This window comes from Notechis scutatus, chromosome Z, assembly GCF_049901735.1.
Source record: "Notechis scutatus isolate UNSWTSFEM ecotype Mainland chromosome Z, rNotScu1.2, whole genome shotgun sequence".
NCBI lineage: Eukaryota > Metazoa > Chordata > Lepidosauria > Squamata > Elapidae > Notechis > Notechis scutatus.
The window spans coordinates 103,266,574-103,288,584 of NC_142025.1; the positions used below are offsets into that span (position 1 = coordinate 103,266,574).

Here is a 22,011-nt window from a genome sequence, read left to right on the forward strand (position 1 = left end):
CTCCTGTCATCCAGGGTCTCCCAGAGCCTGGCCAAATTCATGCCCACTACATCAGTGATGCTTTCAGTATTTCCCAACATCAGGATCTTTTCCAATGACCTTCACTAAAGAGTCTTAGTGAACTATAAAAGTGTGTGTTCCTTTATGCTCTCTTAGTTGCGTTTTTTACAGCAAACCAATGACAGCATGAGAAGCTACACCTGGCAAAAACTTTCCCTTCTTTGCAACTTTCAGAGGCACAAGCACTCTCTCCTACAAGTGGAGAAATAGCAACCTGGAAGAATCATAATGGCAGAATCCCTATATCAACATACACTTTCCCTCTGCCACCTGGCAGGGGTGCATCTGAGGTTGACTGACAATGCCAGGATTAACCACACAATAGAAGCAATGATAAGATCTTGCAGTTGGCCTCATCCTCTCCCCTTTTGGGCCCCAAGGGGATTTGCAAAGTTGGCAAATTTTCTACTCCATCATGAATATGTCCAGGAGAAAAGGATTAATAGAACCATGTGTAAAACCAAGCGTGCATGTTGAAGGCAGAATATAAGGGGGTGTGGTGTGGTGAGGCAGAATTTACTTCCGCAAAGCACTCAAATGGAAAAGTTGAAAGCTGGGGATGAATTCCACAAGCTACATCAAGGTCCTTTGAAAGACCAAAATAGGAAATATCCTGCAATAAAGCACGTTCATCTTAGAAGACTGGTCTAGGATGAACACTAAAAGGTGGAAATAACATCAGCCCCACCTGTTTTCTTTCTATATAACATGACTCCTTGCTAAAATTAGGTGGTAGTGAAGTAACTTCATCTGTTGAATTGCTCTTACTCTTAAAAGCACAGAAAAATTAAAAGGGGCAGTGAGGGAAGGAGGATTGATTGATTTGTTTATTTATTTATGGGAATGTCTCATTTTTCTGGTCAGTATATTTTTCAAAGATAGAAAATGCAAAGTGTAAATATTTTAAATGCAGATGCAGCTTAATCAGATGAAAACATAGCATATCAACCAACAACTCTCCTTTACTCGGTAACTCTTAGTAACCAGTAACTCTCCTTCAATAATCTAAACTCACCAACATGTTGTAAATGTTGCTGAAATAAAAGTGATTGCTTCTGCAAGAAGGGACGGTGCTAAAATGGAGCTGAGCTGAATTCAATCTCCTTAATTTGGGAAATTCCACACTTTGGAAACAGTGACCTTACTGTGATAGAAATGACCGGATTCGAGAAAGACTAAATCCAATTGCATAGTAATGGTAGTTCTTGTTTATGGGCTTATGGGCCTGTGATGTTAGACTCCAAGCATGTTTACTCTCTTTTTTCCAGTTCTCACAATATCACAGAATGCTAGGCTAGAGGGGCATTATGGGAAACTAGTAGCTAAATCTAGTAACTACATCAGAACTGGGTCTGTAGGATCCTGGGTTTGTAACAGCTATATAAGGGAATTTGGTGATCAGCCTTGATTTCTGGATTGACAAGAAGTAATGGGTTTTAATGAGATAAGTAGGGAACACAGGGTCATATTTCTCACTTCTAGACAGCACTCCTTTATGGATCTGGATAAATGATGTTCATTAATTTGCCAAAAATAAACAAACTCTACAAGGTATATTTTCATTCCATTTGTAGACATTGTCCCCTACTGTCCACAATAGGAATTACAACATTTCACTGAGGCTTAAATCTTGTCTTTCTAACACACAGCTTCATGGGCTTAAGGTTACCAAAATAGAGAGGGAAGGTGGGAGGAAGAGGAGAAACCTGTGCTTGTATAAGAAGCATTACATGATGTCCTACTTAGCCAAAAGGTTCAGCTTTCCTATCTAGTATGAAATTATACAGACCCCCTTTAAAAACAGAATATTATAAGGGCCTTCTTTTTTTGAGTCATCAGAAATTGCTACCTCCATTTGGCATTCAATTCCACTTTGGGCTTTTCCCATATCTAAGCCAAGAAGGAGGTAACCCCCATTTCTCTCCTTAGCCCTGTCTTGTGTTTCAGGACAGAGCTATTCTTAGCTACCAGAAGATGCAGCTTGTTTATGTTGGAGGAACAAGTTTGGCCTCAGCTGACAGGGAACCACATGTGATTCCCTAAACCCAAAGTTAGCACAAGGCATGGCATGGGGTCAGGTAACATCGTGAACTTTCTTTGCTGCCTACAGTGACCTCTCACTGGTGGCTCCACCTATCTCCAGCCCAAACCATCCATTACTAAAGACCTATGTTGGGCCCTTCCTTGTAGCAGCATTAACATACATTCCTTGTGTCCTTCAATTGGAAGAAAAATATGTCAACATACCATCACTTCATCACACCTTGAAAATGTGGTCTGGCAATGCTGCTGCCCTTACAAGAAACTGTGGGACATTTCAGGACAACAATTCATGCAGTGCCCTACTTTTTACCTAGCACTACTTCCTAAAATGGGAAAAGCAATCAGCAATTGTTCTTCATATTGGTGTACAGGGTGGGCTTGGCGGCTTCCTCCAGGCTCCTCCTGTACTCCTGATATGCCTTATTTATTACTTATTTATTTTTACTTACTTACTTTTAACACTGACCTATATCAGTGGTGTTCAAACCACAGTCCCAGAAGGAAATCAACCTCAGCCCACTTAATAACAAGCAAGTTGTATAAGCATGATCCTACTCTCACCTGCTCCTCTCAGAAATCCTGTGACAAATCAACTGTACAGAACTAAAAGGAAATATTTTTATAAGCCTGCCCAGTTCCCACAGGACTGATATTTCCAATCCGTCCAGTGGAGGCAGAGCATTTGTGAGCTGTGTAAGGTTGCGTCCTCAACCTGCCCCCTGGCATTTCCTACTACCTACAAACACATGTATTTTTCTTTTTCAGTTTTTCACATATTCATATTATTATGACAATCTCTCCAGAAACTGGTAGACCAATGTTAAAAATCTGTTAACATTTAAAATGTTAAAACTGGCACAGAAGTAAAACTATGTTAAGGAATGATCTCATTACAGGCAGGTCCAGAAAATATTCTGTACATATGCTCCTTTTGGAGAATCAGCTGTCTATTTAAATATGAAATATTATTAACTACCAGGAAATTAATAAACCCATATTCTAAAATAGAGAATTTATAGAGTAAAACTGATTGTGGAGTTTTAATGAATATAGTGATTGTTGTTGCAGTGTTCTAATTCCCCAGAAGATCAATGTTCCTATTAAAAAACAGAAAAAATAAAAATGATGCAGAAACCAAGTATATGAATTTTCTCACCATTTGAACAAAATACCTGTAGATGTGGGGAATGCTTTTAGTAGGTTTAAGCAGCCCACAGAATTGGGCAGATGCCTCTCCTGCCTATGTCCTTCCCATCTCTATCAACAAGTCATTGTAGATGGTTCATATATGTGTCAGAAGAAAGGGGGAAGCACCATTTTAATAGGCAAACAACTAAATAGGATTTCTGCTTCTCACTGACGTAGTCTGGGGATGAGATGGAGAAAGTTATATCATGAGGATGTCTCTAAAAAAAGTAAGTGGGGTGTCATAGTTATGCTATGATTAGGACTCATAGATGAGTCCTTCACCTCTAGTATATAGTGTATTAGGATAGAGCTACCCTATTTGGTGTGCATTATCAGGATGACTACAAGATGGGCACAAAGTGATAAAATTGTGGTTATCTTTTCAAAGTTATTTAGTATTTATCTGGATTTTGGTAACCCAAATATGCTAACCTTACAATCTGCAGTTCTAGTAAAGAATTTCATCATATTAGCTATTTACACAAATTTTTAATAAGGAACTAGATTTAAACCATTATTTTTCTTTAGATATTAGGAAGAACTTTTTGAGGATAAGAGCTGTCAACTCCTTCAAATCCTGCTATGTTGCCTCACTGTGGCTTGAGTTGGGAGGGGTATTTCTGGGAGGGATGAGCAAACAACATCAGGAGTGTATACTAAGAATATATATTCCTAATAGGGTCACTGAAAGTGTGAAGGTCATCCCAGCTGCCTAGCTAAAGCAAGCAGACACTGGCTAGACATTGGGCAGTAGCAATATAGAAAGATGGTGAGGTTGATCATCGCTTCAAAGGTAACCTTTCCTACTAGGTAGAATGTGGGAACAATAAATAATTCCTATATCAATCAGGAACTTATATCAATCCTGTCAACCAGTGAAAATTGTCTCATAATGTACCACTTTATTACTGAAGCTCCTTCAGGGCAGGTTAGGTATCTATCTAAACTGCACCAGCAAAATCTTTATTAAGCTAAAGTTTGAACTTGATTACTTTTGAGGTCGCTTCTCCTTCTGATTTCATTATTTATCTCACATTAAATAACTTTGCCTGGTCCCTGGAATCAGAAAATAGATTGGACTCTAGAATCTAGTGGATTTTGGAGTAAAACACCTGGGGGGATATAATTTCTGTATGCCAGCAGGCTGAAGAAAAAGCAAAGATATGGGGAAGGGGAGCAGAGTGGGCAAAGGTAGATCTATAGAAAAGAAAAAAACCTTCTTTCCAATAATTCCTAATTTTTCTTCTTTCTCACACTTAAACATTTTGGTTTTATAGACATGGCACAAATTGTGAAAAGATTAACATCCTAAAAACAACAGTAAGTCATGATAACAATATGTTACTTTTTTATGTACACACCTTAATTCAGGTTCAATCTCTTCCAGTAGTGTTTAATACTGTATACTCACCATAGATATCTGAATTTAAAAGTATAACAAGGCCGTTTGTGTCCTAAGGCAGTCTTCAACTGATCTCAGCCCAAAGGTTGAATTATTTTGCAATTTGATAAACACCTCTTTCCTGTGTAATAAAATGGCAACATTTAAAAAAAAATACAAGGCATGGTTGCCTCATGATATTAAAAATCTGTAAGATGAGGCAGATGGATGATTTTGCCTAGAAACAGGATTGGCTTTGTAGTCAAATTAAGATCCTCAAGATCTTAATCCAGCATAACTTTTCATAATAGTCCATCCAGAAAAATTATTTTCAATGGAGATGCTCTCATTAGCTACCTGTTCATGCTATTCCCACACAGTATTTTTTAATGCCTAGAGTTAACTTAATATTTTACTTCTCAGTCATAGTGATGTAAAGTCTTTTTTTTTTTTTTTTTTGGCTTGAGCCTGTCTGGAATTCAAGCTGTTCTCACAGCTGATATTTAAACTTTGCTACCTCAGCAGAGCGGAGTAGATGACTCAACTTCCAAGACAGTTTATAACTTGAGAAAAGAAAAGGGAGTTGTTGAGTTTGACTGAAAGAGGTTCATTATAGATTGCTCCTGAACTAATCAATGGCCTTGTTATTTGCTCCACCCTCCAAATCAGATACACATTTGCACTGAAATACAGTGTTTTGGCTTAGCCTAACATTTCAAGCCAACTGCTGGAAATTATGATTAAGCATACCATATCCTAAGGTAATAGCAGAAAGATTGGATGAGAACAGTAGTTAAACTGTTGGAACAACACTTGGACAACCAAGATTCAGGTCCACAGAATGCCACAGAAGCTCATTGGGTGATTTGGGGACAGTCACTCACTTTTAGCCCAAATTATCTCATGATGTTGAGAAGATGGAGTATTCTATATGCTCTGAACAAAGCAAAAAAAAAAAAAAAAAAATCAGGATATAAATCAAACAAATAAATACTTGGTCATTATATTAGAGAAAACATTCTGCATTCACCCTCTATTTTTCAGTAAATAACCATTTACTTGTAATTTATTGTAGATTGATAAAGGAAGCATATCTTCATAACAGCATACATGATGACAGCTGAAAAAATATATGATCCTTTATAGTAAATGGCAAAGTTCTGTAACAATCTGTTTCTGAACATCCAGAATTCAATTAAGCCTTGCTGCATGATTCAGAGGTATCTGGTTGGATCTCACTGAATAGATCCAACATGTAAACTTTCTCTTCAGATAAAGTTATGGCCTAGAAACCAGTTTTGATGAAGAAATTTAGATTCATCCCCAATATTGATGATTCTATTTGTACAAAAAATAATACATGATCCTCTTTCCTCATTTATCAAATACATTTTCATTTTTTAAGAGGAACTTATACAAGAAGTCCTGTTTCTATTCATCAATGGAATTTCAATTTTCATTCCAAAACAGAAGGAAGAGAAAAAAAACTAAGCTAGATGTGAAAAAGACAGGGCAATTTATCCATTTTCTAAAACAGCAACTGCTAACTATATAGAAAAGTGTCATTTAACCAAAAATATCATAAAATGACAATGCTCCTTGACTTTTGCCTAAATATCTGAAGATAAGGAGCCTTCCTGAACTACCTCTGCTGGCAAGATATCAGAACTATTTGTAATTAAATACCTTGAAAAGTTGAAGTCTCATTAGAAGCTAAGCGAATTATTGATGAACATCTGTCAACATTTAAGATTCATTTGGTTAAGAGATTAATGCACGAAAAAAACTCTTTGTGACAAAGAATAATTTAAGGATCCTGAAGATCCTATTTATTACTTAAATAAGGGTTGGGTCAGAATTGAAATCAGTGAAAAAACTTGCCCTTTCCTCTTGTTTTCTGTTGGTCCAAGATGTGGAGGGACAGATTTCAAAAACACATAAGTCCTTATTAGTTAACAATATAGTGGAACAGCTGTGTGGTAGTAACAACTTCTTTAAACTTAACAAGAATTCCACAATCAACCTTTATTACTATGTACTTTTACTTTTTTCCTAATTAATGTATACCTGGCCAAATAGCATTCAGATACTGCCATCCTACCTATACTTACTTGAAACAAATCTCTCTGGGTCCAGTATTCTACTTCAGATAATAATACTTAACACATCCCTACTAGAACCAGTGAGTACAACAGGATGTACCTTATCTGCCATGTTTTATAGTTAAGATTTATTATGTTTAACTTTGAAGAACCCATCACTTAAGCAGTTAATTCTCAGATTTTCAAAAAAAAATTATAGAATAGCTCTGATAGGGATGGGGATGGAGTAGATTTGTTATTAGACTCATTTCTATGGCAGGGAGTGCTTGTTTTTTTAACACACACAGTTTTTCTGTTTTTTTCAGTGCTGGAAAAAGCATTGATTGAATTTCCGATTGTTCTGCAGTTATTAGTTATAAACTTTAAAAAACAATCTGTCAGCCTTATTTACTAAAATAAGTACTCATTACAGAAGCAGCTTCAGCTATATGCACCTCTTAGATCTGAAGAGTAGGAAAGTTGGTTTCTGCTAAGTCAAATTGTTTTTGACACTTTCTATCTAAACCATGCTCAGTTGGATTGACCCAGACTCAAGACACACACATAAGCCCTAAATCCTACATAGGTGTTTATTAAAAATAAACATATAAAAATATGAGTGCTTCCTATAGTCTGTCCTATGGCAATCACTATGCTATTATTACTTTATTAAAATTACTGTACTATTATACCATTCAATATATATTATACTCTATTACTTTTACCTATTAAAGGTAAAGGTTTCCCTGTCCAGTTGTTTTCAAATCTCAGGGGCAGGGCTCATCTCTGTTTCTTAGCTGAGGGAGCCAGTGTTGTCTGAAGACAATTTCCATGGACATCTGGCCCACATGGCTATACCCCATGTGCATGGAATGCTATTAGCTTCCCACAGAAGTGATCCGATTGATCTACTCGCATTTGCATGCTTTTGAACTGCTAAGTGGGCTGGGTAATGGGAGCTCACAGCATTGTGCAGGTGAGTTCCCATTACCCAGGTGACAAACTCAGCATTGTGACCCCATTACTTTATTACAATTTATAGGTAGTCCTCAACTTATGACCACAATTGGAAGCAGAATTTCCATTACTAAGATGATTGTTTAGTGAGTTATTCCCAATTTTATGACCTTTTTTCCAGTTTTTAAGTGAATAATTACAGTTAAGTGAATCACATGGTCATCAATTGTCCCTGTTAGGAATAACATGGTTACCTAACTTAGTTTGGGTAAAATAATATATATAGACTATGATTGTGTGTGTCACTTTAAATGAAGACCATGTATTTTGGGTGCGGTTGTAAAATCACCATAAGAGGGAGCAAGAGAGCTCACTGTTTGCTGGCTTATTGGATTGATGATTGATGGTTTGCTAACTGCGTGTTTTCCTTGCTACTGAGTTTGAACTGCGAAGGAAGAAAAAGAGAAAGGAGGTTTGACTTCTTCTTATCTCATACTGCAAAGCGATAAAATACTGGACTGATATTGTAAGTTTAATGAACTCTTTTTCAACACTGGACTTTGCTTAAACTATTTAACTAGTACATTGTATCTGTTTTACTGAGTGTAAGCTACAACAATGTTTATCTCACATATCTGCCTGCCTGCCTGACTACCGTTGCACGTTCTGCTAGGGTGTATATCCCTAACAGTCCCTCACTGATTTTGCTTGTCAGAAACTGTCTGGGAGGGTTGCAGATATTGATCACATGACCCTGGGATGCTGCCAAGCACTTGATTTTTTTTGTTCTGTGTCTGTGGGATGCTATGAGGGCTGCAAGTGTGCGTATGGTCATAGGTAACTTTTTTCATTTTAATTTGAACAGTTGCTAAACAAAGAGTTGTTAATCCAGAACTACTTGTAAACTATGATCTACACCAGGGGTCAGCTGCTGGCTGAGGAACTCTGGAAGTTGAAGTCCACAAGTCTTAAAGTTCCCAAGCTTGGAGACCCCTGATCTACACTATTACTATTATGGATCAACAATGGCCAGCATGTAGAATATATTTTACCATTTTTTTATATTATACTTTGTCTTGCTGGGCTTCTATATTTTTCTTCTCTTTTCTTCTCATTTTCTCTCATTTGGCTGCTTGTTTATAATTGCTGGTGGTTGCCAAGTTGTAAGATATACATTCCCTGTGCCCCCCCCCCCCACTTTTCCCACCTCTAAGAAAATAATAAGAGTTGAAAGGGACCTTGGAGGTTTTCTAGTCCAAACCCGTTCTAGCAGGAAACCTATACTATTTCAGACACATGGTTGTCCAATCTCTTCTTAAAAACTTCCAGTGTTGGAGCATTCACAACTTCTGGAGGCAAGTTGTTCCACTAATTAATTGTTCTAACTATCAGGAAATGTCTTTTTCATTCTAGGTTGCTTTTCTCCTTGGATAGTTTCCATCCATTGCTTCTTATCCTGCTTTTAGATGCTTTGGAAAATAGATTGACTCCCTCTTCTTTGTGGCAACCCTGAGATATTGGAATACTGCTATCATGTCTCCCCAGTCCTTCTTTTCATTAGACTAGACATACCCAGTTCCAGCAACCTTTCTTTATATGTTTTAGCCTCCAGTCCCCTAATCATCTTTGTTGCTCTTCTCTGCACTCATTCTAGAGTCTCAACATCTTTTTTATATCATGGCAACCAAAACCAGATGCAATATTCCCAAGTGTGGTCTTACCAATGCATTATAAAGTGGTACTAACATTTCACATGATCTTGATTCTATCCCTCTGTTAACACAGACTAGGAATGCATTGGCTTTTTTGGCAGCTACAACACACTGCTGGCTCATATTTAAGTAATTGTCTTCTAGAAGTCCAGGATCCCTTGTGTTGTTATGACTATTGAGCCAGGTATCACTATTCTATTTCTGTGCATTTGATTTTTCTAGACTAAATATAGAGCCTTATTTTTCTCATCATTGAATTTTATTTTGTGAGATAGAGCCCAGTGTTCAAGTCTGCCAAGATCTTTCTGTATCTTGAGCCTATCTTCTGGAGTGTTGGTTATTCCTGCCTGTTTGATATTGTTTGAAGATTTAATGAGTTCCCCTTTTATCCCCTTGTTAAAGTTGTAGCTTTACTGGCAACTCTGCCTAGGCCAGCATTTCCCAACCTTAGCCAATTTAAGATGTCTGGACTTCAATTCCCAGAATAACATTGATGGCTAGAGTATGGTAGTTGAAGTTCACTCATCTTAATATGGCTAAGGAGAAAAAGAGGGCAGCACAAGTTCCTGCAATGTTGTTCAAGCCACACGCTAATGGCTTCTTTGTTCTTTCACATGATAATAATGGCTGCAGCGCTACAGGCTTTCAAGCAGGTTTTCCAGTTGCACCCAAAGTAATTGAGCTGAGGTCTGCCTGAAAGATCCTGGTACCCACCTCCAATGTAATTTTAATAGGGCATATATAATGCATGATAACATTTGACACTGATACTGATGAGCCTGTCAATCCAGTTTAATCAAAGAAACCAAAGAAACTATAGACAAAGACACATTTACTTTATCATTATAGAAGAGAAGGTTAGCAAAAGCTAGTCCAGTATCCTTTTTCCATCAATGCCTAATTATTATTTGCTGGGGGGGGGGAATTGTAGAGACTTCAACATTGATGGTACAGGGCAAAAAGAAGGGGCACTCCACATTATACTGCTGGATGTAAAGTTTATCAGTCTAGCAAATGTGGAGCATCCCTAATGACTTTTTGCAAGGCTCATCATGAGGAATGCTGGAAGTTGCCCTTTAGTAACATCAGAACGGCAACAGATTTCTCAACCCACATCCAACAGGTGTTTATAATTACCTCATTATCCAACAAAAGCTATAGCAACTTCCATCTGGATCCCAGCTTTGGAATGGTTACATATGTTAATTTCTTCCAAATATCTTCTAAGCTTTTACTCTAATCCTATATGCATAATGGTTGAGTAATAAAATGCAAGTACATTTCTGGATGGGACCATTTATAAATATAGTCACCGTGACTGTGCTTAGCAACTACAGTGCAATTGTTTTGGTCATAAGTTACACTAGTTACTGAAATTATGCAGAGAAATTACATGCTACTCAAAATGTTTAAATTACATCTGGCCTAGACAGTACTCTATTTGTCACCTATGTTCTTGGCAGAGGCACTATATGTCTAAAGAGCTACATGATATACATACTGTATCATGTAACTTTGAGATTCCTTCACACAGAGCATTTATGAGTGACAAGGTAGCAATTCTCACCAGAGTAACCCTTTTCTTTTGAACTCACTTTCATTGTAATAAGTATGCCTTTGCATAATGCACAGAAGGCAGATAGCTGTTTCTTCTCCCCCTTACACACACAATGGTGAAATATGGGGCTATCCAAAGAAGTCAACTTGTAGAAAATTTAGGACAAATAAAGATAATTTCTTTAGACAATGCTTAACTAATCTATAGAATTTCCTCCAAAAGATATAATAAAAAGTCCTATTTTAAAAAGAGACAAATTTATAAGCAGGGTTCTCTTAGTACATTTAGCCATAGTGTGTTTTATTTGTCTTATTTTTTCAGCAACAAACACTATTTACAAATCTCCTTTTAAACATAGTTTGTCATTAAGTTTAAAATTATAATTCTGTAGTGTTTTTGCTCTGCCCATTTCTTTAGTGTACTAGTAGAAAACAGGAATTATTTTAAAAACTAAATTATATCACTCATATGTGACAACTCTATTAAAGCGTTGGTTTACTGCCAAGTCAAACCTTGCTCAATCAGTTTTTTGGTTTTTTTTGAAACACTGGATATCAACTTTCAAACTTCCCAAGTTTTATAGGAACCAAAGTCCAACTTACTCAGACAGCACCATTACTGAAAACAGATACTGGGGTAGATAGATGTTGGTCTGGTCCAGCAGGCTCTTGTTATGTTCACTCTGGCTGACCCATTCCATTTGCTGAACCTTCCCCTTCCAAGAGGAAGATCCAGGAATCCTGTCTTCTTGGCACCTCTTCACCGTACTCTGCCCATTCTTTTTAACAACATATTCTACATAGCACTACTTTGTCACTATATTCCTGATTTAAGAAATGGGCAGGAGGATAATTTAACTGTAGCTATAATATTTTTAAACTTACAACATTATTCACTTACCAGCCATTTCTATTGTATTGCATTTCTGTTGAGATATTTGTAGCCTCTGTACTCACTCACGCAACTCACACTATTGTTTAGATTCACTTATTCACACTCTGTTCTTTAAGCTTAATTGAGCTCAAGAAGCTTTTTTATTTATATAGTTCTTTTTGCCTTACTTTAAGATAAAACAAGTATAATTAAGAGAAAGTGCTATTGTTTGACCAAAAATGTAAACTCTTCCCTTTCTCTCATTTTAAGACTAGTGTAATACAAATTTTATTAAGACAAGTAAAAGTTTCTGGGAAATGAGGGCTAGAGAGATCTTTCTCTTTTTCAGTTTAACTTTTTCCCAGCTGATGGGTATTTATTATTAAGACTTTCAGAACCACCCTTCTTTCCATTCCCTATGAATATTTCATGGGATAACTAAAAAAGGATTTATCTTTAAAGTTTAAGCCAATCATTCCCAGTCTAGTGCCCTCTATAACTATTGGTCTACAGGTTTAAAAATTCCAGCCAGAAAGAATAGAGCTGCAATCTAGTGAACATGGAAGAGATAAAGTTGGAAAAAGCTGGTATTTTAAAACATGAAGTAAAAGAAAGTGCTTGAGAATAGCTAGCAGAAGGTTAACTTGAATTAAAAGCTAAGGCTTTTAACAGTTAACTAGCTTTTGATGGGAAAGGTCTGTGTTCTCCCTGAATGAATTTGACAGTGGTTAAATTGAACCAAGAGGGTTTTTGTTCCATAAGTATAAAAAGCAATGGAAGAGCATGATGAATTGTGCATATTTGTAAAGAAAAACTGTTGAGTTGTCCAGGAACAACGCACAATTTTTTGGCACCATAGGTAAAAGAAACAACAGTGCTGAATGAGGGATTAAATAATAATCAGTTGCTGCTCTTTAATGATATTCTAAGGAGAGTCAGTTTGTGATTAAAGCACCAGGCTAGAAACCAGGAGATTTCTGCCTTAGAGATAAAGCCAGTTGGGTGACTTTGGGCTAGTTGTTCTCTTTAACTCTAGGAAGGAGGTAATAGAAAACCATTTCCAAAAATCTTGTCAAAAAACTGGACAGACTAATCCTAGTAATTAATACGAGTCAATGCTGTCTCAAAGATGCATATGTGCACCCACACTGTCACTCAATCTAAGCTCCTTTACCCTGCTTTTTTAAAGTTGAGCTGGTTTGAGGTATACCGTAGCTAACAGGGTTGATCTTGGTTTTAATGTTATATTAAATTGTCGCTTTTCTTTGTGGAGGACTGAACATGGAAGCAGAAGAATGTGCTAAGAGGAGGGTTGCACTAAATTTCAGAAATAATAAAGTAGTTTCTAAAACACATTATACAACTACTACAATTTTGCTATTGCTTAAAAAAACAAGAGCAATTTTCAAAGTAAATTTCCAGAAACATGAAGACAATTTATCTGTTGTATAATCTAAGTAAAGAAGTCCTATGTTAGGAAAGTAGGCTGATGAAAAACCTGTAGTAGTAGTAGTAGAAGAAGAAGAAGTAGAAGTAGTAGTAGTAGCAGCAGCAACAGCAACAGCAACAGCAACAGCAGAGCAGCAGCAGGCCTTCTCCTAGAGATGTATTTACAGTTCTTTATTAGTATGATGACAATGTTGCCTGTAATATCCTGAATCAAAAATGACTGCCTGATAGCACTCCCTTATTTATCCCCACGCTTGCTATTTGGGGTCTGCTTGTCCTGGGTATGTTCCATTGAACGATCCAGCAGATGTAACCCAAGAACACAGTACTGTGGTTTCAGGAAGGCATCTTCGTGCTCTTTTGAGTCACATAAGGATGGGAGGTAACAGAGTAAAGGGAAATAAAAGAAGCAGAAAGAACCTTTTTTGATTGATTGCAACTCCAACTTAAGAAAGAACAATATGGCAGAATATGTGTTCGTTGAACTGCTTCTTTGCAATTAATTCATTTTTCTTGCTATGTATAAAATCTGATCCTTTGGCAGCCCATTGTAACTTGTCCCATTCCAAACCCTCCCCTCTAAATCTCTGAACTCATTACTAGTTTTAAGCACAACAACAGATCAGACTTCTGGCTCACAGCCTTATTATGCAGAACTTTCAAGTTAAATATGCTGAGATGAAGTAAAGAAAGGCATGTAGCAGACAAGAATTGCTTGGGCAGATGAGATGATCACACTTGGGTCACAAGACGTTTGTTGGGCACTTCTGAATTGCCTGTAGGCACCATACCATCTAGAAGTTCTGAATTGGGTACAATGAGTTCTTTGTCGCCATGTTTCTCCCTATGTAGAGCTTTCTCATGGACATGAGCTTTCCTTTGGATGGCAGCAATTTCTGGGGATGGTGGTGGGGTATATGGACATGTTGTAATGTGGGTATATTGACCTTGATCTTCACAATCAGTTTCTCGGTGATAAAAGTAGCTGAAGTTGGAAACAATGACAGGTACTGGAAGCGAGATAGTGAGTACTCCAGCAATGGCACAAAGAGACCCCACAATTTTGCCTCCCATAGTTTCAGGGTACATGTCACCATATCCCACAGTTGTCATGGTAACCACAGCCCACCAGAAGGCAGCAGGGATGCTGGAGAAATTTGACTTGTCATGATCAGCTTCTGCAAAATAGACAGCACTGGAGAACAAGATGACTCCAATGAAGAGGAAGAAGATGAGCAAGCCCAGTTCCCTCATGCTGGCTTTAAGCGTCTGACCTAGGATTTGCAATCCTTTGGAGTGTCTGGAGAGTTTGAAGATTCTAAAGACTCTCACCAACCGGATAACTCTGAGGATAGCCAATGACATGGCAGGTTGGCTTACCCCACGTTGGCGTGCAAACTCTGTACCAAGGGCAACAAAGTAAGGTATGATGGCTATAAAATCAATCATGTTCATGATATTCTTGAAGAAAGCTGGCTTACTTGGGCAGGCTATGAATCGCACCAGGAGTTCAAAGGAGAACCAACAGATGCAAATGGTTTCCACAATGAAGAAAGGATCTTCAGAATGAGCCTTCGTTGGCACTGCATGTGACACACTGGTATTCAAATGATGGTGGACAAGCTGTGGAAAGGAATAAAAGGAAAACAGAATGACTTGGTTAAAGTTGCTTAATTAATCTGAAGGAGGTGAAAAATGAGTGTTATAGTACAAAACATTGATTTCAATGAGAAGAGATGGGCTAAATTGGTGAGCATACTAAAGCAAGTTTTTTCAACCTGGAAATGTTAAGATGTGTGGACTTCAATTCCCAAAATTCAGGGAGTTAAAATACATAAATCTTGAAGTTGCAAAGTCTGAAAAACATCACTAGAGATTACAGTAGAAACATACTCAGAAGGCTCTAAAATTGAAATGGCTAGGCCACTATATAACTCTTTCTGAAAACATCAATATTCTTCCAAAGAAAAATATGCCCATATATTGAAGTCTTCACAATTGTCACATTATCATCATAAACACTGCCCTTGAATTATATTTCCACTGTACAGGTAGTCCTTGATTTATGACCACAACTGAGCCCAAAATTTATGTTGCTAAGTGAGACATTGGGTGAGTTTTGACCCATTTTACAACTTTTCTTGCCACAATTATTAAGTGAATCATTGCAATTGTTAAGTTAATAACATGGTTGTTAAGTGAATCTGGCTTCCCCATTGACTCTGCTTGTCAGAAGGTCTCACAACTTGATCACGTGATCCCAGAGCACTGCAACTGTCATAGATATGGCGAGCATCTGAACTTTGATTACATGACCATGGGGATGCTGCAATTTTTGTAAGTATGAAAAATGGTCTTGTCACTTTTTTCAATGCCATTGTAACTTTGAACAATCATTAAACAAATAGTCGTAAATAAAGGACTACATGTAGCAGTTTTCCTAGGTCATTCTCACTAGCATGGATTGTCCTTTGGTTAGAAAATAAAATTAATGAGGATAATAAAAGTTAATAATTGCAAACAATATTACTATGATCACTTATTTTTCCCCAATTTAGTGGGTCATAATGTCTGGGACTGTGTCATGCTCCTGTTGGAGTTTGACTCCGAGGGAAAGATGGAACTGCTGACAGGGAGTGGGAGTGTGGCTCCGGTGGTTGTGGAGGAAACTGGGGAAGGGCACAGGCCGTATTGACATTCAGAAGAAGACCCAGGCCCAACCTCCCTTCATCCTAGGGCAGGGGTTCCTAACCTGGGGTGCTCGCAAGACAATATTCCAGGGGGTGCAAGAAAAGTCCAGGTAAATAATAGGATATTGGCTATATGTTGGCATTTTTATTTTCTTTTATAATGGATTAATTTAACTGAGCAAAATATAAATTTCAGGGGGTGCGAGGTTCGAGTGAAATTTCTTTAGGGGTGCGGGGCAAAAAAAAGGTTGGGAACCACTGTCCTAGGGCATACAGGGAGTAGCGGATAAGGCAGAAACATGAGTGGCGTGGTCTAAGGGGGAGGAAGGGGCCCTGATCCCCTTCATGGGCTGCAGCTGGGAGGACTGGTTAAAAGGACAAACTGTGCATGGCAAAGTTGCTGGAAGCAAAGCATACATTCTTGTCGGAGCTTATCTGTGTTTTGGCTTCCTTCCAGCTGTGGTTTCTGTGTTATCTGGTAGAAGTCTGCAATTAATCATCCTTGCCTGCTGTAGTAATTCCTTCAGTGTAGTGTGTTGGGTTTTTTATTTCAAATTAACTTTACTTTGGGTGCGGACTGCATTTATTCCCTCCGTAAACTGTTTTCTTTAAGAGTTTGATTTCCTGCCCAGGATAATTGGACATTGGGGCCAAGTTGGAGGCATTAAGAGGGCTTTCTTCTATTTTTGTGACTTGGTTATTTTTGTGTCATGCCCCAGGTCATCACAGACTGCTTTCTTTATCACTCCCAATTGCAGTTGACAGAAGCAGCCAATTTTGCCCCATTTAATGACCTTTCTTGCCACAGTTGTTAAGTGAATCACAATAGTTGTTCAGTTGGTAACATGGTTGTTAAGTGAATCTGTCATATGCTAAAACAACAACAACAACAACAAAAATAACAACAACAATAATAATAGAATCTGGCTTCCCCACTGACTTTGCTTGTCAGAGGGTCACAAAGGCGATCTTGGGGTCATTGCAACCATCACAAGCTGTCAAGCATCCAACTTTTTATCAAGTGACAATGGGGATGCTACAATGGTTGTATAAAAATGGTCATAAGTCGCTTTTTTCAGTGCTGTTATAACTTTGAATGGTCACTAAATGAATTATTGTAAGTAGAGGACTATCTGTATTTCAGCATGCCTAAATATCTTGCTATTATCAAGGACAGAGGGCTGAAATGAAGTATTTCAAGCATGTACTAAATGGAATATAATATGCTTCAACATTTAAAGAGGGAGGCCCCAGAACAACTATCAAATTGCTACCACTTCAAACTCTTTCTGTTCCCCCATCCAGAGCTATCTCACAAAAAATCCCCTATTTTCATCACATTGTTCCTGAATCTAAAGATGAAATCAGGATAGTACAATATTTACATCACTGACAGAAGGGCAAGGTGAAGTTCGCCATATTGTATTCTCTTCATGGCTGTTCAGAGTTTTGGCTCAGGCAACGAGGTGAAAGGATGGAGGATAGGTTAGAGATATATATAAAAAAAGCTTTGATTTACCAGAATGGATTCTTGGCCATTGTTGCATGTAATATAGTTAATCTACTGGCAAAAAGTCTGAATTGTGAAGCAGAAATCCCCTGTTTGATGAATCACAGTCCTGCCACTAACTTTAGGAGTAGCCCTATATGAATCTGTCTCTTTACCAACTGCTATGTGGGAGATTAGGGTAATAATGTAAGATTATTATCAAATTTACAACTAAATCATGCATATGCAACATTTTGAATCCTGTACAATGCTATACAAATATTAAATAATATTTTTCACTCTAAGCACTTCTGGATGGGTTTGTGAGTAGCATTAAATTTGATTAGACTCATATTTTTAATATACCTCCTATACAAAAAAATAGGAAGATACGTGGTTTGGTTTGGTTTTTTTTTGCTGGAATACTTATAACTTTGGCAAGTAAGGATAGCACAATAATTTCATTTGCTAGACCAATTCTCGAATAGAGCTCATCTGTCTGGAACCCGCATTGCATACTGGACATTAATACAATCAAGGGAGTCCAGAGATATTTCGCAAGAAGAGTCCTCCACTCCTCTACTCTCAACAGAATACCTTATGCCACCAGACTTGAAATTTTAGGCTTAGACAACTTAGAACTACGCCACCTACAGTCCGACCTAAGAGTAGTACATAAAATTATCTATTGCAATGTCCTACTTGTCAATGACTACTTCAGCTTCAACCACAATACACAATAGATACAAACTCAAGGTAAACCACACCAAACTCGATTGCAGGAAATATGGCTTCAACAACAGAGTGGTCAATGGAATACACTACCTGACTTTGTGGTTTCTTCCTCAAACCCCAAAAACTTTAACTGTTAAATGGGTCCATGGGAATGAGAGTCAGGATGTGTCAGGAACAGGTAAAACTCTTTTATTGTGGAATTAAGAAAGAAGCCACTCAGCCGTGGCTGGGGCCAGATTTTATAGCCAGCGCTGTCCAAAGCTTCAGCCACGGATGGGACTTTATTTCTCCCGCCAGTGGCTGGGCCAATGAGTGGAGTCTGTTTGCTGACTCCACTCTATGGCCATATTTGGTAATACCTAACACCCATCCCCTCCTAGTTAGCGTTCCTCCAGTCAGCACTTGTGTACCTCACATAATTGCATAGGTAGGTGGGGCTTTGAGGGGTGCAACTGGACCTGCACACCTCAATTGTTCCTGGGGTGGCAGCCTGAATGGACGGGTCCACTGCTGCTCTGGTCCCTGCCTGTGGAAGCATCTCAAAACTATTTGCTGGTGTGGCAGGGACCGTTGAGCCTGAGGCCTCAGACGTACAACATGGGACTTCCTCTTCGCAAGATAGGTGTCCCCATGTTCTGTTCAGGTTTGATGCTAGTCCGTCAGTTCTTATTCTGTGTTCTGTAGGTAGGGCCTTTGCTAGGGCTAGTTTTGCTTGTTCGTGTTGGGTTTCTGGCTGGTTGTCTGAGATAGGGACCCGGCTTCTGATTTGGTCAATGTGTCTCTCCCACTGTTTCCTTTCCTCTGTCTCTATCCGATAGGATCTGGGTCCAGTGAGCGTGGTGATTTTGGCAGGTACCCAAATGGGTCACTGAATTCCCGTTCCAGTTTTGCGATGTCTGCTGCCGGACGCGGTGGGGTGGCCTCTGCTGCGTGAATGCTGGTGATGTTGATTTGGAGCGGCTGGAACTATTCTCTTCCTAGTAGGCTTGGAAGGTTCTGGTCTACAATGGTGAGTGGCAGGTTTCCTTGAAAACGGACGTATTTTTTGTGGTCTGCTTTCCTGCCCAGCCCTGGTAGTCCCTTAACACAATAGTCTGTGGTTCCAATTGGTTGTGCCGCAGTTTGGGTTGGAGTCTTTTAAGGGTATCCCACGAGATCATGGATATGTAGGACCCCGAGTCTATTTCCATCTGGCAGGGCTTGCCCTCGATGGATACTGTGGCCATTATTTTGTTGGCTTCATAGGTGTCAGCGTGTCTCACCTGGGTCTGGGCATAACCAACGAAGGTGAAGTGTGCTTCTTCTTCCCTGGTGTTATCTCCCCTTTTGAATTTCCTGCTAGGGGGCTTCTGCCCTCCCCCTTGGTGACCATTTTGCCATGTGGGTGATGAGGCCCTCCTGCCTTGCTTGTTGGTCGGTTGGATGGCCCAGCATACCTCCGCGATGTGGCCTCTGCACTCACACTTTCGGCAGATAGTGTCTTTGAAATGGCATGCAGAGCAGTGGTGTACTCCGCAACCCCCGCATTGTTTAATTCCTGGTTTTCCATCTGGCTTACCAGACTTCACCTTGTGCACTTTGTCGGCTTTGTCCTCACTTGTTTCGGATGCGGAGTCGCTTTGGTTGGGGTAGCGATCGGTCTTGGTTGCATGGATCCTCCCCGTCCCTCTGATTTGCACTGCTGAGTTGTCAGATGACTTTGCGGCTCATGCTTCATCGACGGCTTTCTTGAACAAGACATCCTCCTGGACCAAGAGTTTATTTTGCAGTGCATCCCTCATTCCCAGGATGATCCAGTCTCGGAACATTCCTTCGGTGTCTGGGAACCTGCAGTTTTTTGCTATCTTCCACAAGTCAGCTACAAATGTGTTTATTGTCTCCCCCTCTCTCTGGCTCCATGTGTAAAAGTCATACCAGCTTGCCAGGTAGGAGGGAGAGGGGGCATAATGTCCTTTGAGTGCCCATTGGAGTTTGTCCCAGGATACACTCTACAAGTCATCCACTACTAGGGCATCTGCCATCTTGTAGATTCCGGTGTCAAAGTAGGTCAGGAACAATGCTTTTTTTGCGCATCGGGGGCTGTTTAGAGTCCGTTGACTTCCAGGTGCAGATCAAATCAGCCCATGTATGAGGACCATTTCTCCTTTGCCGGGTCGTAGGGGATCGACATCGGGCGGTGTACCAGGCTGGTCGAGCGTTGAGTCATGTTGGTTGGGGGGGTTGCAAATGTTGTGATGGCCGGTAAAAGGGCATCCGAATCCCACAAGGTGTCTTTTGTTCTCTCTGCAGCTCAGAATCCCACCTTCATCGCCAGTGTTAGATGGGTCCATGGGAATGAGAGGCAGGATGCGGCAGGAACAGGTAAAACTTTTTTTTATTGTGCAATTAAGAAAGAAGCCGCTCAGCTGTGGCTGGCACCAGCTTTTATAACCGGTGCTGTCCAAAGCTTCAACCACTGACAGAACTTTATTTCTCCCACCAGTGGCTGGGCCAATGAGTGGAGTCTGTTAGCCAACTCCACTCTATGGCCATATTTGGTAATATCTAACATTAACTTTAGACTGTTGACCTCACCCCATTCCTAAGAGGTCTGTAAGGGGCGTGCATAAGCGCACCAACGTGCCTACTGTCCTAATGTTTCCCTTTTATTCGTATCCATTTTATGTATTAATAATCATGTTTATACTTATACCTGTTATCTAATACATCCTTGACAAAATAAATAATAAATAATCTGCTGTCTTTCCCCCTAGCTAATAGCTGCATCTAGGCTGGCATCCACCCATCACTCAAATTAACCAGTTCTGTCAGAGAGGGGTTAAGATGGCTTTAAACCTATTCATAATATAATTACTTGAAGGCTTAGTGTAACTTACTGCATTCTTTGATAAAGTGACAAAATTAGTGGACCAGAGGGATGCTGTCAATAAAATTTACTTGGACTTCAGCATTTGATAAAGTAGACCATAACCTACTACTTGATAAGATAGAAAAATGTGGGTTAGACAGTATTACCACCAGATGGATTCGTAACTGGCTGACCCACCACACTCCATACGTATTCCTCAATGGAACTGCATCGACATGGAGGGAAGTATGAAATGGGGTACCTCAAGGCTCTGTTTTAGGCCCAGTACTCTTCAACATCTTCATCAATGATTTGGATGAGCGGATAGATGGAGAACTCGTCAAATTTGCAGATGACATCAAGCTGGCAGGGATAGCATGCGCGACAGAGACCCAAAGATCAGCTGGCTGGTGGGAGGTGTGCGCGTGCATGCATGGCATAACTGGGCTGGGGTGAGAACTAGCATGCCCACAGAGAGGGCTCTGCATACCACCTCTGGCACGTGTGTCATCACGATTATAGGGTTTCTGCCTAAGCAGGAGACTCGATTAGAAGACCTCCAAGGTCCCTTCCAACTCTATAATTCTATTCTATTCTATTCTATTCTATTCTATTCTATTCTATTCTATTCTATTCTATTCTATTCAAAGCTCAAGAAGTATACACATGCATGTATTTATCCTACCCTACCCTTTATATTTTAAGGCCACCCATCTCACAGAAAAGTGACAATATTATACCTTCAAACGTAGGTATGTGTATTGCTATGAATGAACCAAACAGTAAGAGTGGAAGTGAGATTAGTAAGTTACATATTCTTGTGAGATATGAGGAAAGATAATAAGAAAAATTATTTGCTCCAAACTTAATTCAAGACAACAGACTGGATGGGGGGAGATATTTGGAAATGGATGGTAGAGAATGTGGGATACTATGTTGGTCCAGTT

At 39.2% G+C, this 22,011-nt stretch overlaps 1 protein-coding gene across 1 annotated transcript in view; it reads right to left on the reverse strand.

Moving 5' to 3' along the window:
• Positions 1 to 10,200: 10,200 nt before the first annotated feature.
• The window catches only part of KCNA7 (potassium voltage-gated channel subfamily A member 7), a 36,641-nt gene continuing 24,830 nt past the window's right edge, over positions 10,201 to 22,011 (reverse strand). The window contains exon 2 of the mRNA XM_026669608.2: positions 10,201 to 14,925. Coding sequence (XP_026525393.1) covers positions 14,035 to 14,925 — 891 coding nt within the window. The 3' untranslated portion in view covers positions 10,201 to 14,034. The remainder of the gene's footprint in view (positions 14,926 to 22,011) is intronic.